We start from the raw sequence: 19,373 nt of genomic DNA, 5'->3' as shown, positions 1-19,373 counted from the left end.
TGAGCTCACAGAGGTGCAGTGCTCCCAACAAGAGCAGCACAAGCCTCTTCCTGGTGGGGGGGTTGGGCTGGGCTCAGAGCTGGCTGAAGTGGGGCAGGCAGCAGTGCTGGGAGGGGTGGAGCCTTCAAACCCAGCCCTGACCCAGGCCCCCTACTGGGAAGAGGCTGGTGCCGTCCCTGCTCTGGAGCCCTGGCATCAGCTCTGTGCCAGCGGGTGCATGCACACCTCACAGCAGATGGCTGGGGAGGGGCCTGAGGCAGCACAACCCCAACCCCTCCCCTGCCATCTGCTCTGAGACTTGCATGCAGTTGCCAACAGCACAGACCTGATGCTGGGGCTCTGGAGCCCGGCACAGCTGTTTGTAGCTGGCCTGGGCTTTGGGCCACTGCAGCAGGCAGGCTGCAAACTGCTGTGCCAGGCTCCAGAGCCCCAGCATTACCCTCCATGTTAGTGGTGACTGCATATGCACCTCAGAGCAGACATCAGGGGAGGAGCCAGGGTTGTGCTGCCTCATGCCCTCCCCTGCTATCCACTCTGAAGCGCGTATGCAGACATGCAGACACCAGCAGTACAGAACTGATGCCAGGGCTTCAGAGCCCGGTGCAGCTGTTTGCAGCCTCCCAGCTGCAGCTGGCTCCAGCTCTGGGTAGCTACTGCCGGTCATGCAGCTGAGGCTGCTTGCAGCCTCCCAGCCGCGTGCTGGGAACAGGCCAGGCTCCACAGCTGGCAGCAGCTGCCCAGAGCCCAGACTGGTAGTGGCATGCTGAGCAAAACAGCCTTTTGTGCCATGCTCTGGCATGAGTGCCAGGGGTTGCTGATGCCTGTTCCAAGCAGTAAGTAGGCTCGTTGTTTTCAAGTTCACTTAAACAGCACTATTTCAAATAAACAGGTGTAAACACATGTAGAAAACAGGTCCATGTCACTTAATATTACTTTTAATTCAATTTATTTAAATAGGATAAGGCTACTTAAAAAGAACTCTTTACATATAAAATTTACATTACATTAAACATTGCTGTACTTAAGTACAAAACCTGCACAAATGTTTAGTAAAAGGGAACAGCACACAGTATTATAAACACCCATTCTTACCACTTTACAGCATTCAGAAGTGCCTTTGATTCCACAACAGTGAATGGGGAACTCCTGTCATTCATATTTAATGTGGACTATCGCTGACATTTTCAATACAAATAAATTTTAAAAGGTTAATAAGCTTTCAAATAAACAATGACAGCATCTCCAATGAGTCAATTAAGTCACCAAGAGGACTGCATCAAGTTTGAATTTAACAGTGAAACTTTAATATGGGTCAGACATAGCTTTCATAATATTACTTTTTGAGTACTGACACATTACTACCTACCACTTACGCACAAAGTGGGTTTAACAGGCTTCATTCATCATATACCACCGAACTTAACAGGAGCTTTATGATGTAGGATTGGATCCAAAGTCTTATGTCACATGAACAACAATCCAGATAAATCCACGTGGATTAAGAAATCCAGTAATTTTATTTTATACTGTCAAAAGAAGGGAAGAGGCAAAACATTGTTTAGAGCAGTGGTTAGCAACCTTTTCAGGTTGCAGGCTAGAATGCCCCAGCATGGGTCTGAAGCTGGCAGTTGGGTGGGTACTAGGAACCAGATGCCACTTCACTCCACAGCAGCACAAGCAGAGCTCCTGTGGTCACTTCTCCCCACAGAGGCCTGGGGAGAAAGCCCTCCCCACTGCCAAAACCCCACATTCACAAGCCAAATCAAATGGCCCCATGGGCTGTAGGTTGCTAACCCCCGCTTTAAACCATATATCATATTCTCTCAATGTCATATTTTTTACCTCCTTTCAAATGGATCAATAAGTGAAGGAAGTGTGGGCTTGTATTCCACAGGATTCCCTTATGTTTTACAGACAGTACTGTAATTAGGAAAACAAGAAAAAGTTGCCAGACATACACACACACACACATTTTATACATACATTTATATATACTGTGGGTGTGGATAAAAGCATGGCACTAATCCATTCATTACTTTTGTTCAAAGATTCATACCAACAGATTCTCATAATGTGCTTCATTCTGTGCCTTTTTATCTCAAATGTCAATAAGAGAAACTTCAATTTGAAGTGAGGATGTCACACAGTTCATCTCTTATTACCAGCTTACTTTTTAAGTGATATAAAATTCTATGGTTTTGTTTTGTATAACAAAAGCAATGCATTTCTACAGATTAAAACCTGTCAATGGGATGGTTTTACAGTCTATCATTTATGTAGCTACTTTTCCAAAGCTAAGCAGTTCGGATGCACAATCTCAAACCACCTGGAATCCCAACAACTATATTAGGTACTTAGCCAGGATGTAACCTACAAGACAGATTCTGCTGGGTAGCATAAAATAGTAACATTTATAAGCCCATAAAAGGTGTTCTGTAGGGACATGCAGGAGATGAACTATTGTATGCTTGAGAAGTCAGAAGCTGATTTTTCAATATCTTGTAACACTACCACCTTTTAAAGGGGAAAATGAACCATTCTCTGTGCAAGACAATAAACACTCTTAAGGTGACTGGTGAGAATATGATTCCGGCTTTATATCAGGGAGCTTGTAAACCTGTAAAATTTCACAGCAATCTGAATACCTGTGTAAAGAAAAGTGTACTTAAACTGTTCAAATATTACTTATCTGTTCTGAAATATAGGCATGATACAAACGTATTTCCACTAATTCATGGCCATGTTACATGCTGGATTTTTTTCTTTGCTTCCGTAGGTTTTAGGTCATTCTGAAATGAAAGAAAAATAAACTGATGTCAGATATGCATAAGACAACATTTAGTGTACAATATCCAGATCTAGTATACTTTCAGTGCGTTAGTGAATAACTACAGCAGTTTTATGCTGCCATCTTGTGGAGGAACTGAAAATACTGCAAGTTTCCCCTAGAGGTAAGCAATAAAAAAAATAAACACATAAAGGCTGATAAAATTTAAACTTTTTGTAAGCCCATTACATGCAGTCTTGGCTTTGGTAGTCCACGTGTAATTTACCAGAAGTATTCTTCACAAAATAAATAAATAAATAAAATGCAATTCAGAAGCAGTTCCAGAAAAGCAATTTATAATCTAAACTTTAAAAAAGTGTTTTTTGGAAAACCTGAGGACTATTTGTGACAAATAGTCCTCAGTCAGGTTTTGTGAAAACCTCAGTACATCTCAGCCATTGAAAAGTTGTATAACAAAGTTTTAAAGGTCAATTGGCCACAGATCACACAGACAATTAAAAGACCAAGACTACACCTTGAAAGCAAGCAGCAGCAGAATGCCTTGGAACAGCTATTGCCCCGTACAAGAAATCTACTGGGGTTTTGCAGTAGCAGAATCATTTGCCAAAGACCAACGTTAAAAAGGTTTGTTACTAATTATTAGCTTTCCCAACCTAGTGCTTCCCACTTGTTGAAAATTCTAGGCCACTTTAAGAATACAAAAACCTGTGTTATTGTCAAAAGGTTACATAGCTTGCTTACTTTTCAAAAGCTTACTTCAGCAAAACAGGAACCTCTCACCACTTCAGAAGATACAGCCACCTTAACAGATAATCCAATGGTCCTCACCTATGGCCCCATAGGCCAGGTGAGCGGCTTAGTACCAGTCCACAGAGCAGATCTGCCTCATACCACCAGATCCAGCCTCATGTCCAGATCTGGCCTTGCTTCCCTGATCTGACTTGCGTTGCACAGATCCCGCCTTGCTCCGTGTACCCAGTCTAGTGCAAGCTGGCCTGCTGGGCTTCCCACAGGTCCAGAAATTTAGTAGCAGGGCAATTACCATTGCCATCGCTCCCCGCCACCCAATTTTCAGGAGTGTGGGGAACCTGGAAGGCTGGATAACAGGACTCCATGTGCCAGATCCAGACTGTGAGCTTCCATTTATATCACACCCTTCATTCCACATAGTATACACGTGCAATACTTTTGCACACAGCCATAATACAACTTCCTCAGCTGGAACATGGCAGCTGATGAACAACGAACAATACACAAGAGTTCAGGGCAAGAATTCAAGAACATTACACTTCCAAACTGAAGCTGTATGATGAATCCGAGTTCTGTTGGCAAACCCTTAAACACTGTCTGGAATTAGATAAAGCTGCTTAGTCTTGAGGGTACCTACATTCCCTTCCTCCCCTCCTCCCTAAAGTTTGAAGCCATTGATTAACAAATAAAGTAAAATTAAACATTCACTCATTCATTACAGCCCAATTCAGTTATATCAATAACCATCTGCCTAAATTTAGACATACAGTCAAATACTTAGGTACCTAATTGAATGAAACCAAATCTAAAAACTGTAAAGATACTGACTAAGCATATCAAAAATACAGAACACTGAATATCAATTTAAACTATACAAATATTCAGTGGGTGATGAAATATCTAGACATATTGCACTACAGCCATGTACAAATCAAAGCCATTTAGGTTTGGATATAGTCAGTATTTAGGATACTTCTAAAGAATATTGAAGTAATGATATCTGCAACAGGCAGCACTTCTGATTAGATCAGTACAGAGCCAGTTGCTTTAGTATGACTTCAAAATATTGCTTGGTAAGCTGTCTTTCAAAACAAAGATAAAAATATTCAACAAAGATTCTATGGAAAACTTCATATTCATTAATTCCACCATGTTTAGAACAGAAATAACTTTTTTTTTGGTTTCTTTTTTTAGAATGTTTTGAAATCTGTTACAATGAGGCACTATAAGGGGCGTGCATTTAAGACAGCAAAAATATAACCTTGTGTCCTCAAACACCTCCAAGTAAAAAAGTATTTTCCATCTTCTTCCATGAAATCTTATGCACAGTTGTACAAAATATGACCACATGTCAGTAGAACATGAAGTAGTTCTTTGAAAGGGACACTGGCTGATAATAAATTTAAATCTTTTGAGCTCTTTTGGGATAAAAGTTGTTAGACAGAAAGCTTATACCTTACTGCAATGCGTTAGAAAATATATACAGAGTTACCTTTGAAGCAGCTTCTGGCCCCTGCCCTACAATGGACTGGCTTTCACCAAGACTCGAACAATCACTCCTTGGTCAGAGTTTAGAACCATTACTCCAATTTCATCTTCAACCTGTCAGCTGCTATCAACTGTTGCCCCCTCTTCTCTTCCAGTCCTGTTACCACCTGTCCTTTTCATAATTCAGACCTTTCTTCTTCGCTAATCACTCCTTCAGAATCCCACAGGACAGATATGCTTAATCCTTCTTTCAGATTTCTGAGAGGATTCCAAACTTAGGGACAGCAATGTCCTTCCTTTCACTTAAACCTGTAATGTTCACACATCACTGTCTAGATTCTCACATGAAGGCAACGACAATCTTGCTGATACTTCCTACAAAGTAGCTCTAAAAATGGTGCCCTCTCATTCAAGTCACACAGCAAAGATTATGCTTGAGCCCCTTACCTTGCTTCCATTACAGCAAGGGTGATAAATGGAATCCTGCCCTACTCACTCTAACAATTTAAAATGTTGCAAATAAATAAATAAATAACTTCCTTAGTCAGCTGCTGGGAACATTTCACACTTCTTTGCATTACACTCTGGGCTCTTCTTTCTCCACTGCATTAAGCACAATCCGTTTGTCTTCACTGCTGAAACCATTCTCACACTTCCATATTATTCATCTCATACACTATTTCAATGAGAGCTCCTGCTTCTGGTCCTCCTTGTAACACTGGCCTTCCAAAACCTTTCATTAATGTTTCAAACACATGACTGCATTTCTTCCATGCCAGCCTTCATGAATGGAAGGAGTTATCTACAAACACCAAGGCCAGCTCCTGTTACTCTTCAAATCCTCGCTTAAAATTATTTTGTTTAATCCTGATTAGAGACACTGATACTACTATAATCCAGAACATTAACCCACCATATAAAATAATCAAGTAAAATTAAGATTAAATTATACAGGTCTAAAAGAAACACTATACATTTGTCTGAGGCACACCTGCATGTTTCAGTGAAAAATTGTAATAAGGTATACCCACTGCTGTGTCACATACATACCATTGATTCAGATTCTTCCTTTGGAGCTGTTCTTTTTAATTTCACAATTGTAGCTCCTGCTACTGGGGTCATAGGCGATACCTTTAGACTAGCCAATACATTGCTATTAGTCACTGGCACACTGTTCTGTTCTGCCTCATTATTCCTGGTTTCTAGTTTAGCGTCCTGTGATAAACTGGAGGGTGAAATGTACGTTGAGGCATTTGAAGGAACAGATAATCTCCTAACAGTGTTGGTGGTGCTTGCTGTTGGGGGAGGTTTTAGGCGATCAGTGGCTCCATTTTCTGTCTTCTTCACCTTTATACTTGTACTTGTTGAACTGCCATCAAATACAATAAGTGGTCGCTTCCTTGATCCTTCTACAGTTGTGACACTGAAAATACAAATTTTAAAGTTCTCAGGAATACAAATTAGATTATCGGGAGTCAGTAAGTGCCTCAAGGGCTGAGCTATAAAAAAGATATAGTTCAAAAACGTGCTCTCATCCTACTTCACAATATTTAGTAGATCCAAATTCAGATCATAACAAACATCAAACTAATTAACAAAAAACTAATTCCAAGCAATGACATATTCATTACGACTGTAAAATTACTTTGACATTATTTTAGGTAGAGTTGTACCAAGAAATGCAGTACTGTTTCAGATTTCAAAGAGTTAAGTATTTAAAGAGATGTAAATTATATAAGTTAAGATCCATATGTGTTTTGGGAAAAAAAAAAACTAAATCTACATTTACTCACAGTCCTAATGGTGACAAAGTCCAAAGGACTATTAATTAATGTTCCTGTATCTAAAATAATTTGTTCCTGAGCCAGGGCACTAAACTGATTATTTCTGCTAGAATAACTAGTGTTTCTAAATCTATCAAAAGCCAGGTCGGATCTTTTTTCATTATAAGAAATAAATTATAGAAGATGGACACTAGGATATTATTTATATCAAAGAGTTAAGATCAAGAAGGAAACAGCCTAACAGACAAAAAAAAAAATAAGGAAAGTATTAATAGTTGTTCCTTTGCACAAGACATCCAACATGAAGGAATGACTTTGATAAAAGAACCACTGTACTTAGTGAATTTATAAATTTACAACATTTAATTAATGATTTGCAGTGTCAGATATCGTTAATTGTGCATTTGGGACAATTTCATGAAAACCTAATACTGCTATTTTTCAACTACAGTGGTATAATATCAGAGGCAATTGAACACATTAGTTTAGACCCTATATTTTAGACAAACACATCTTTATTAACAAAGCAACAATGAGAATCACTAGTATCAGGCCCAGTCTACATACTGTCATGTTTTAAAGCCACATTGTGGCAGCCATCTGACTCAATTACAACACCATTACATCAGCAACTAAATGTGGAGCTGCTGGTAGCTTTAATATCCTAAAGGTTCCAGAGATCTGATTTGTGGTTTTGATGATAAAAGATAAAGTTTCTTTAAAAATTAAATTGATAACAGTTCAAGAATAAACATATATCTTGCAGCCATAGAACAATAGCAATTAATATCATATCAAAGCTCTGCTTCAGGTTTGCTTTTCATATATTTATTGCATGCATTAAATCAACAATTAATAAGTCAAAGTACATCACTGAAAGAGTCTAAGGCAATGAACCTGCACACAATTTGAAGTAAACTGTAATCTCTAATGCTCACTCAGACCTTTTTCTGAAAACTTCCTTTCAACACCTATTCACCAATATCCTGACCAAACACATTCAAATAGCAGAAATGCATAAAGCCTACTTCCAAGGTATCACTGTGCAAAAATTCTTGTTTCAATCTCTTTCCTTAACATAAAGATAGAACAGTTACTCCTCAATAAATTACTCTATTAAACACTCTCTCAGACAACCGGGAGTGTTGTATTCAAGAGCTACATACAACTTTAAAAGCACAATTATTTGGCACTGATTCTTGTGCACAAAGTATATTTGAAAGGTTACAGCACTTTTGTTCTTCTCAAAAATGACAACAAGCTATGTTACATACAAACTTTCCCAAGAAACATTAAGACTCTACAAGGGATCTTGGGATTGCAAGAATGACCAGCCTCAACAAAATGGGTGGAGAGTGCTACTAGCTTAGCTTAGCCAAGCCTACACCCTGGTAGTTTGGGTACTCTCTTAGGAGACTAGGGGTAAATTTAAACCAAGGTCTCTGACAGGCCAGTAATTAGAGCTCTCACCCAGGTAAACATAACATGTAAAAACAACTCTTTTTGCCACATGTTTTGGGCTAAAAGTGCCTGCTGTGTATTGTGATGAATTCAATACTGGCTTTTAGGCACTTAAGAAGTTAGCCATTCTGAGAACACCACTCTTGGTTGGACCCAAGCAGAATTGTGGTGCTTCAATATCTTAAGTCCCTTTTTTATTTTTTTTTTGACCTGGGTCTAGATCTATTTCTCCTGTCAGTCAAGGAACTGTCTCAATTACTACAAAATTCAAGTTTCGGTTCAACAATTTCTAACCTGTGATATTGTTTAGATTACCTGCTGAATGCAAACTAACTGCAAATTGCAGTTTTGTCCTCCTGAGCCTATAGCTATCCCAAAACAGTAGAGAGGTGTAAACTGTCAAATAAATTCTAGCCCCAACAGTTTGAACACCTGTACTGTGCTTGAAAGACCTCTTCCAAGTCTGGAAGATTGGGGGAAGAGTTTTTTCTTCCAGGAAGCTCCAAACAGGCAACCCTGTCTCACCCCTAAAGTACCTCTAACTCTGGTTTGGGGCATGGCTGGTAGACCCTAATCCCACTTTACCAAATTACCCCTTGGCATGGCAGCATGCAACAGACTCAGGGAATTGATTGCAATAGGACAGAGAGGAGAGAGAGCCTTTTTATGGGCTCCCCAAATGCTGCTACACTCTAGATAGAGAAGAACCGCATTCTATTATAAGGAGGCCAAGAGCTGCCATGAAGGAGGGGACATATTCACTCCTAAGAGGTCTGTGAAGTATCATCTCACCAGGATGTTAAATAGGCATGTCTATACCATTCTCACAAAAATTCTGAGAAGCAAATGTCATTGAATCACTGCATGCAAAAATGTCTTGCATCACTACTGGAACCATGCCAGGCGCATCCAATGCCCATCTCAAAAGCAAGCTTAAGACAGCATCCATGAATGCATTACAAAAAGCAACCATGCAACGTTTTTCTGCAAGTGGTACATATGGATCAGGAGCAGGTAGGTGTAGCTTGTTTCTTGGCAGCAGTCTCAGGATCACCATGAAGACAATATAGATAGCCAATAATTCTGAAGTTTTCTCTGAGTATGTTTTTGCTGTACTTACTAAAACTACTTTATGTCTAGAACTTCCAAGAAGCTTCAGCAGCTTCCTTTCAACTCATTTCCAAGTTCTTTGTGCATTAATGCTGGCAGTAAGCTGGTCAATTTTTTAGATAGCATACTGTTCAAGTCCATGTTGAGCACTGAACTACTAAAGTGTCTTAAAATGACTAATGATTAATAAGGGACTTATAATGACTAATTTGCAACAAGTACTCAAACAGTAACTGGTAACTTCAGCATACCGTGTTAATAAAAGCAACTTTAACACTGCAGCCCTCTAGAAAATAAACAGTAGTAATCTAAGTAAGTCTACAGACTTTTTCCAGTTTCCATACATGAATTACTTTTTATCATAACATGCCTACGCATAAAGCAAGTTCCACTTGTAATGATTAGAAAGGGACACACAACATAAAACCTGTAAAATGTTGCTGTTATGCAAGAACTTCATGTTATGGCAGAACAAGGCTGAGATATTCTTGAGAGGTTTGTTGATGTATTTGTTTGCAGATCTGAACCCAAAAAGCAGTTCCTGTTGACAACTCTTTCAGAACACTACCAATGTCCAAGATCAGTTTCTGCATATTTCAAGATGCAACTGGAAAGCAATATTTGTCAAAATGCTTTTATAACCTTGTGTGTACAGAGAAAATAGTATGACTGACTGAGATAGTTTGACAGTGGTGAAAGTGTTACATAAGTTACTCATAAGAATTTGTTTAACATATTCTATTAACGCAAGTAACAGATCTGTTTTCAGCCTTGCTAAACTCATTTACAAAAGTGACCAGCTGTACTATACTGAAATGAATAACCACAATCTCTAAGTTGATCTAGTTGTTTCTTTTGGCATTCGTGTGAAGTTGAACCTCATGCAGGTCCTGAAACAAGCAACACAATGCATGGGGAGGTCTTTCTAAATCAACCACTTTGCATGGGTGCAAAGAACTGTCCATTCAGATACCATCACAGATTAGAAACACGAGAACATAAAGTAAAATAAAACCCAGGTTTTAGACAGCTTTATTTTCTGGTCAAATAGTATTTATAAAGGCCGTAAGCAAAAAACAACTTTAATGAAAAGCAGCTTCTGTTTATGTCCAATAAACAAACCTTTGTGGCAAATCAAAATCACCATTTCCAACTGCTATGTTTGCACACTTGCTAGGTACAGCTACTATTATGTAATTAACTGCCAATGACCTCATGTTTTGCTACTGAATGCTACCACATAAGAACAACGTTTACTTATAAAAATATTAACGATCACAAGTATCAAGCTTTCCCATCTCCATCTGAAAACAGGAATGACTGTTTCTTTATGAAGTACTTTGAGAGCTCCTGTAGCTCCTATCTACACCAAAAGCTAAGTATACAACACATTGCAACACTGAAACTGAATGTTATGCTAGGGTAACATACTTTGACATACACCCTGACACAAAATGGAATTTATCGCATGTCATCCTCTACAAATGCTATATGGTGTTGATAATTGGGCAGAGAAAGGCTAAACTAACTGCAAATTACCCCAAAAGCTAGCCAGGAGCTAAAAGAACAGCTAAATTACCTCTCTCTCTCACTTTTCCATTCATTTTGTTCTCTTTTCTTTTCCATCACTTTCCCCCATCTACTTTTTGGCAAGTTCCGCTGAGGCAATGGTATGGCATGTTGAATATAGAGATCAGTAAGACCATCTTTATCCATCTTTACATCATTTTCAACTGGTATGTTCTTCTGTGGAAAGGAAGAAAACTATTATTATGAAGCGAAAGCTTTTGAGCAAAGTACTTTTACTCACAATTCCTTTTTCAATAGTCAGCATAACGAATACTTGACACCACATTATATCAGAGAACCACGTTATGTCAGAGAACACCACCTTAAGTCAGAGACTCACAGAAAATGAGTGGTGGAAGGTACCTCAGGAGGTCATCGAGCCTGTTTACAGCAGGACATTGCCCAATGTTATCATCCCAGCTAAGGCTTTGTCTACCTGGGTCTTAAAAACCTCTGAGGAGCCATTCGTGGTAGATCATTAATAGCTGAATAATGATAATTAATAGTTGAATAACGCTTCTTAGGATCCCAGGCTGTACCTTCAGGGACCCAAGTGCAGGATCAGAGTTCTGCTTAACCTAGAGACTGCTTCTCTGACCCCCTGAAAATGCAAGATGCTTAATCTCTACTCAAAAGAGGATTTACTCAGAAGAGAGGTGAGAAGGAAAAGCAAAACAAAACAGAAGCAGGCCAACAGCCTACAGGTTTTGGGGAGAGTGCCACAAATTAGCCTCCTCAAGCACCACCCAATTCTCTTTCCCCTGCCTGATCTGTTGCTTTCCTCTGCTCCAAACCCTATCTGCCGTTGTGTTACCTGCCCGCTCCCCAACCTGCTTCATGCCATGCACACAGAGGCTGCCTGTGCTCCAGGCGGCAAGAGGGAAACCAATTGCGATTAGAGGCCTGGAAAGCCAGACTTACGAGGAAAGGCTGAAAAAGGGTCATTACAGAGAGGCTGGAGATGGACTTTTCTCGGTGGCCCCAGGGGACAGGACAAGGAACAAGGGCTCCAGCGGCAGCAGGGGGAGCTGAGGCAGGAAATGAGGAGCTCGCTGAGCGAGAGCAGTGGCGCTCGAATCAGGCTGCCTCCAAGGGCTGCAGCATCCCCCCCCCTCCCCACCAGGCAGCGCCCGGCCTCCAACCCGCGGCTCGGAGCGCCCCGCCCCCAACCAGCGCAGGGCGCGCGAGGCAAAGCAACGTCACCGCCGCCAGCTGCGGGCACGAGGCGCCGGAGGGGCTCGCGTCCCCACCCCCGCCGGGAACGCACCTGCTCCAGGGTGAGAAGCAGGAACTCCTCAGAGAGCAGCTCTGGATGCAACAGCAGGTCTGGGTCCGGCCGCGCCCGCCCCACGCCGCTGCCCGCCGTCGTCGTCGTCGCCGCTGCCGCCGCCGCTGCTGCTGCTGCTGCTGCCGCTGCCGCTGCCGCTGCCGCCGCCGCCGCCGCCGCCGCAGCCCCGGCCCGGCCCCGACCCCGGCCCCGCGCCGCCATTTCCTCGCCGAAACTCCTTCCGGCAACCCACAATGCCCCGCGAAGGGGAGAGTGTTAACAGACAGGAAGTGATGCAATGTGGAGTTCCGAAGGGAGGGCGAGTTGCTGCGCAGGCGCGCGCGTGTTGTTCAGGGTGGAGACAGAGCCCTTTCCCTGCGCGTGCAGCGCCGCCCGGGATGGGGAAAGGCAGGAGCGGTACGCTGTGCACATGCGCGAGCCTGGCTGCGCTGCAGAACGTGGGGGGCGGGGCCAAGCCGCGCCGGGCGCTGGCCTCTCCCCTGTGGGCGGGGCCTCGGGCTGCGCCTTTCGCCTGCGTGCGGCGCTCCGGCCGCAGTAGGGTGCGTGGGCTGGCGAGGTGGCAGCTTTTATATTTGAGGGCTGAGTGTTGCTTGTTTTGACAATCCCGCCTTGTCCCTCTTAACTCTTAATTTCTCCCTCTTTATACTCTGGCTTTCTTCAGGTCCTGTCAGCATCTGATGAAGTGAGCTGCAGCCCAGGAAAGCTTGTGGCACACAAGTGCACACACTCTCTCATTTTTTGGGACATATTTTTTTTTAAAACGAGTTTTTTGAACAGCTCCTAAGGCTATGAGATGAAATGTAAATAATAAAAAAGAAAGTAATCAATTTTGTATAATTTTGAGTTTTCCTGTGCATAATTCCCTGGGGTGTGATATTGCTTACACACGCACTCATTCTCTTGCCATGTAATATATGTAATGAACCAGTGGCAACGGCATTTCTAGTCAGGCAGGACTGAGGAAACCACTTGACTGGTACAGACTAGGGGGTTTTGCTCCTCTGTAGAGTTGGCTGTGGACCTTTGATCTCATGAATATTTTAGTAACCATCTCAGCAGCAGGGTACTGGCTGCTATTGTCCTCTGCTTTGCCTGCAACAGGGTAGGGTGCTATGCCTTGTGGTTGTTTGATAGTTGACTGTGTAGTTTTAGTAGTAGGTTAGATAAGGATTTGTATGGGGTGGTTTGCATGGGGATGATTCGGCCTCAGGCAGGGGGTAGACAAGATGGCCTTCAGAAGTCCTTTCCAGACCTACTTTTCTATGATTTCAAGCCTGTGAATAGGATGGACTGCATGTGGAGTAGGCAGTCATGCTCATGCACTTCCAGAGATCATGCACGTGGAAGGACAGTCTTATGCCTTGTGTATGTGTGCACATGTGATAGATGTGTATTGGTTTGGAACCTGGGCAGGTGTTGGTCTTGGGTTTTTTGTACAGTATACCCATATTTCTATGAAGAAAACTGAATAAAGAGTCATGAGGCGAGAATGTACCTACCACTGCCAATCAGATGGATCAGAATAATTGAAAAGTAGATCTGAAAGGAACTTCAACAGGTCAACAGACTGCTCTAGGTTCATCCCAGTCTAAACCATCCCATACATATAACTGTCTAAACTATTCTTAACCTGCATGAACAAGCCTTTAGTACAGCTCCCAGGCGCAAAACAGCATGAACACCCTATCTTGCCACAAGTAAAGTACAGTTCATGAGGGCACTGTCAAATATCTTGCCACACTGCTGTTTGTCAAAATACACTCAAGATGGAAGAGGACCATATCCCCCATTGCAGAGGAAGGCAAATCCCCCCCACACCCCAAGTCAGTGCCAACAACAGTGAGTTAAACTCTTTCCAGACCCCAAGTACAATGATTGGTCTGACCCAATATGGAGAAATAAAAGCCAGGAACCTTTCTAACCAGGAACCTCTGGGGTTTTTAGTCCCAACATTGGCGCTCCCCAGTCAATATCTCCAGTCTCAGCTACAGCTAACGCACAATGCTTCTGAAGAAAATGAAAAATACCCCAAAACCTGAAAACTGCAGCAACAGAAACAGAACTTCCTTCCAGGCTCCACATGGCTGCCAGGAAAATGTACTTTGCAGGTTTTTTCAAAATGTTTTTTGTGGCATCCTTGAATTTTGGATTTTGTAATAAATGTAAAACAAAAAGTTGATGAAATGTATACATATTTATTCAGAATAAGATCTAAATCCTTGAATTTAAGATAAGTTGATCTACTCTGAAATAACTCATTTATCAGAGAAAGCTATAATTTTGGCCATGATCTTAATTAGTACCTGATTCTGTTTGTGACGATGCCACTAAATCAGCAATTGTGGCATCTGAGAAAGGTAAGCTATAAAAATTGGTTCCATCTAGATCCACTCCATTTAACTTGCAGTTATGTAATCCTCTACTCTTCTGCAGGAAAGCGTCTTTTCTTCTAGTCATCCTTGGAGGGATTTTATAGGCTTTTACAGCTGGCAGGGTCTCCATCCCTGTTGAAGAACTGTTGCAAAGTTATTCTAACTTCCCCTCAAGGACCAACATCTTTCAGCAAGGCTCTGAGACTGCTTTTCTGACCACCTGAGGATGCGAGAAGTTTAATCTCTACTCAAAAGAGGATTTACTCAGGAGAGAAGTAGGGAGAAGCAAAGCAAAGCAGAACAGAAGCAGACCTCAACAACCTATAGTTTCTGGGTGAAGGGATAATCACAACCTTGTGCCAAGTCAGTCTAGGACTTTCACTTCCCTCTGCAGCACTGTTACAATTCCAGCAAAGTCCACCCAGGTTTCTTGTGGGTCTAGGGCAGAAGTCAGTTTTGCTCAGCCCATTCAGCTCTTTCTTGGACTCTGCAACAGAGCTTTCTCCTCTTTCTCTTTCAATTCAAAAGGAGCTTTCTCCCCTGCATTCACCTTTTCCTTCTAAGCAGGTAAGCAGGATCTGCCACAAACTCCAGTATTCTGCTGCTCTGTACTGTAAGCAGAGGCTCCCTGTGCGCATGCTTAGCACTGATATAACAAAGTTGCCAGAGCTTGCTTAGCTGAGATAAGCTCAACAACCCACCTCCCCTGCCCCAGTAATTCTTCAGGCTACTGAAACTGTGAGAGCTATTACCTTGTAGGTTTAGGCCTATAATCACTCACTGGAGGAAACTCAGGCTAAGAAACAGAAAAAGGAAAAACATAGATCACTTTTTTTTTCTACCGAGGAAACAAAGAAATTTACCTGCAGGGTAGCCCTCCCTAGCTATGTAAGCCTGCTAATAGGCCTCTGCTTTTCTGACAACTGAACAGGCCTGGCAAATTCCATCCAGGAGAGGGCACTGGTACACATTACACTAGCTAGCAGGTAAATAAATATAAAAACTAAATATGAAACAATACAGTAATTCTCTTAGGGACCTGTATTGATTAATGATGTTTATAATCAATAATGTTACTGATTTCTGAGTCCTAGATTCATAGATGTAGGGTCAGAAGGGACCTTGCAGATCTAATAGTCCGACCCCCTGCCCTGGGCAGGAGAGAAAACTGGGCTCAAATGACCCAGCTAGGTAATCGTCAAGCCTCCTCTTAAAGACCCCCAAGGTATGAGCCAGCACTACTTCACTTGGAAGTTGGTTCCAGATCCTAGCCGCCCTAACTGTGAAGTAGTGCCTCCTAATGTCTAGTCTGAACCTACCCTCTAACAACTTACGGCCGTTATTCCTTGTTACTCCGGGAGGCGCTCAAGGGAACAAGGTCTCTCCCATTCCCCGCTGGTCCCCCCTAGTGAGTTTATAGATGGCCACCAGGTCCCCCCTCAGCCTTCTCTTGTGAAGGCTGAACAGGTTAAGGTCCCATAGCCTCCCCTCGTAGGGTCTGCCCTGCTGTCCTCAGATCCTGCGAGTCACCCTCCTTTGGCCCTCCATGTTGTCCACATCCTTCCTGAAGTGCAGCGCCCAGAACTGGACACAGTACTCCAACTGGGGCCTGACCAATGTCGCATAGAGGGGGAGGAACACCTCCTTGGACCTGCTCATGATGCATCTGTGGATGCATGACAAGGTGCGGTTCGCCTTGCTGACCGTGTCCTCACATTGTCGGCCCATGTTCATCTTGGAATCGATAATGACTCCAAGATCTCTTTCTGCCACTCTGCTTTCGAGAAGAGAGTTCCCCAGCCTATAGGTATGCTGCTGGTTCCTACTGCCCAAGTGCAGCACCCTGCCCCTGTCAGTATTGAATCCCATCCTATTCTCATTTGCCCACCCCTGTAACCTGTCCAGGTCCTGCTGTAATCTGTCCTTCCCTTCTAGCATGCCCACCTCACCCCAGATCTTGGTGTTGTCTGCAAATTTAAACAGGGTGCTTTTCACCCCATCGTCCAAGTCACTAATAAAGAAATTGAACAGTGCGGGCCCAAAGACCGAGCCCTGGGGGACCCCACTGCCCACTTCCCTCCAGGTCAAAAATGACCTGTCTACCACCACTCTGAGCATGATCACCTCAGCCAATTTGCAATCCATCTGACTGTGTAGGCATCAATACCACAGTCGCCTAGCTTTTTAATGAGAATGGGGTGGGAGACAGTGTCAAAGGCCTTCCTGAAGTCCAGCAAGACTACATCCACTGTGATACCTGCGTCCAATGATTTTGTGACCTGATCGTAGAAGGCAATCAGGTTGGTCTGATAGGACCTGCCCGTAATGAAACCATGCTGGTTACCCCTGAGCATCAACCCCACTGCTGGCCCTTCACAGATGTGCTCCTTGATAATCTTCTCAAAGAGCTTCCCCAGGATTGTGTGCAGGCCGGGAGCGGTCCGAGGCCCTCGGGGTTTTTTTTTTCGCGCAGCGGGCTGTGGCCAGCAGCCCGGACACACCGGGTCGGGGAAGGCAGGCGGCACGGTAGAATTAGGCACAGACGCTTAGCGGTTGATTTAAGATTATTTCACTTACACCGAAGATGGTTGCGGTGCAGGCAGGAAAACTTGCTTGAGTTGCGGTTACAGACAGAAAAGAAGAGAGGCGGACTAGAGTTCCTTCCTGTGAACCTTCTAGCCCAATCCGGTTGAAAGCTCTAAACCGCGAGCCCGTCGTGTCAACCGAAGAAAGTAACTCGAAGCAAAGAGCTCTGAATACACTCACATGAAGTTTGCTAGGCTCTGTGGAACTTGCGTGCAGGGAAGGGTACGTCGAGGGATCAGGCGGCGACGGGGAGACGCAAGAGGCTGTTCAGACCCCCATAGCCTTCTTGAGATACACGCTGGGTCCGATAGGCTCCGCAGCGCTTAAAGATCTTCACGAGATGTGAAGTTCTCTTCCTCCTGATAGTTGTGGAGTCCTCCCTTGCGGGGTTCTCCTCGGAGTTCTCCAACTTGGGCGGAAACCGCTCAAGCCTCTTATACGGCTAGCAGGCCAATCACTAGCCGCCACGTGGGAATAATTTAGAACTGGCCAACAGTGGGACACAAATTTGTATACGAAAGGCAGGAACTCCTTGCACCGTGCATTTCTCTTTTGCAACCTAGAAATGCACCCTGCAAAGAAAGCTACAAGTGGCGGGAAAAAATTTAGCAGTGCCGAAGCACACACAAACAAAATCACACCCTTGGGTTGTGACAGACTGAAGTAAGAGTAACGGGCATATAGTTGCCTGGGTCCTCCCCCTTCCCTTTTTAAAGATGGGGACCACACTGGCCCTCTTCCAGTCGTCCGGCATCTGGCCAGAGCACCACGAGTGCTCATAAAGCCATGCCAGGGGCCCTGCAATAACCCGTGCCAATTCCCTCAATACCCTGAGGTGGAGAGCATCTGGCCCTGCTGATTTGAACATGTCCAGCCCCTCCAGAAGTTCTCTAACCCGGTCCTCCCTGACCCTAGGCCTGGTGGAGTCTCTCCTGAGTCCATCCCAGTGGGGGAGTTCCAGTCCCTGCACAAAAAAATGGAGGCAAACAAGTTGTTAAAAAGGTCTGCTTTTTCCTCTGGTGCAACCAACAGATTGCCTAGCGTATCCTGCAGGGACCCCACATTCCTCGGTGCCTTCTTCATACTCCCTATGTATTTAAAAAAGGACTTATTGTTGTCCTTGATCCTTGATGCAAGCCCTAGTTCCATATCTGCCTTAGCTTTCCTAACAGCCCCCCTACAGACCCGAGCGATGGAAGTATACTTCTGTTTGGTGATAGCCCCTCCCTTCCACTGGGTGTACGCCTCCTTTTTGGCAATCAAACATTCCCAAATGCCCTTGGTGAGCCAAGGGGGCTTTTGAGCACTCTTGCCCGCTTTGATTCTCGTTGGGATTGTCACCCCTTGGGCTCTGAGTATCATCTCCTTAAGGAATGACCACTCATCTTGGGCACCCAGTTCCCCTACTGTCCAGGACCCCCATGCCTCTCCTACCAATCTCCTCAACTCATTGAAGTTGGCTCTCTTGAAGTCAAGGGCTACTGCCTTCCTGCAGGCCCTTGATACCCTGCGCTGGATGGTGAATTCTAGCAGGCGATGATTACTGTGGCCCAGGTGGTCAAGAACCTGGAGTCCCCTCACCAGGTCATCGCCTGTTGCCAGGACCAGGTGCAGCAGGAGATTTCCCCTTGTGGGGCTGTGCACCTCCTGGGTTAAGTGGAGGTCCTGTATCTTGGCTAGGAACCCATGTGAGCGTTCCAACCTGGCTGACTGCTCCTTCCAGCAGATGTCCAGGTAATTTAGATCACCCATGACAACAACATCCCTTGCCTTAAGTGCCTCCACAAGCTGACCCAAGAATTTGCAGTCCAGCTCTTCCCCTTGGTTGGGAGGTCTGTAGTAGACACTCACCGTTAAGTCCCTCTCCCCACGCCCCCCCTGTATTCTGACCCAGAGCACTTCAGCCTGCCCCTCCTCTGACCTCATCCTGCTAGTTGAGGATGTGTATTGCTCTTTGACGTAGAGCACCACACCCCCGCCTTTCCTCCCCGCTCTATCCTGCCTGTATAGCCTATAGCCCCTAATGTTAACCACCCAGTCATGGGATGAATCCCACCAAGTTTCTATGAGCCCTACTATGTCCGGGTTTGAACTAGCTATCCAGAGGGTGAGTTCCACCTGCTTATCCCCATACTATGAGCATTGGTGTAGAGGCATTTAAAGCCTTGAATTGGTGC

General features: G+C 44.0%; 1 protein-coding gene across 1 annotated transcript; it reads right to left on the bottom strand.

The window, feature by feature from the left end:
• Positions 1-929: 929 nt before the first annotated feature.
• Positions 930-12,439, bottom strand: C1H2orf49 (chromosome 1 C2orf49 homolog). Its single transcript, XM_019484923.2, has 4 exons — positions 12,218-12,439; positions 10,961-11,127; positions 6,077-6,449; positions 930-2,789 (listed from the first exon to the last, which is right to left on the bottom strand). The coding sequence occupies exons 1-4, from the start codon at positions 12,437-12,439 to the stop codon at positions 2,733-2,735; spliced, it is 819 nt and encodes a 272-aa protein (XP_019340468.2). The 3' UTR covers positions 930-2,732.
• Between the last annotated feature and the right edge of the window lie 6,934 nt (positions 12,440-19,373).

The sequence above is a fragment of the Alligator mississippiensis genome, chromosome 1, assembly GCF_030867095.1.
Source record: "Alligator mississippiensis isolate rAllMis1 chromosome 1, rAllMis1, whole genome shotgun sequence".
In the NCBI taxonomy this organism is placed as follows: Eukaryota; Metazoa; Chordata; order Crocodylia; family Alligatoridae; genus Alligator; species Alligator mississippiensis.
Note: the sequence above shows the minus strand (reverse complement) of the source record. Positions and strands in the feature narration are given on the sequence as shown.

Excerpts from the sequence above, each read along its gene's own strand:
- C1H2orf49 (XM_019484923.2), bottom strand. The coding sequence starts at position 12,439 with ATGGCGGCGCGGGGCCGGGGTCGGGGCCGGGCCGGGGCTGCGGCGGCG. Across the intron at positions 6,450-10,960 it reads TGGAAAAGTGAGAGAGAGAG|TGTCACAACTGTAGAAGGAT; the intron begins GTAATTTAGCTG and ends TTGTATTTTCAG. Across the intron at positions 2,790-6,076 it reads AGGAAGAATCTGAATCAATG|AATGACCTAAAACCTACGGA; the intron begins GTATGTATGTGA and ends CTTTCATTTCAG.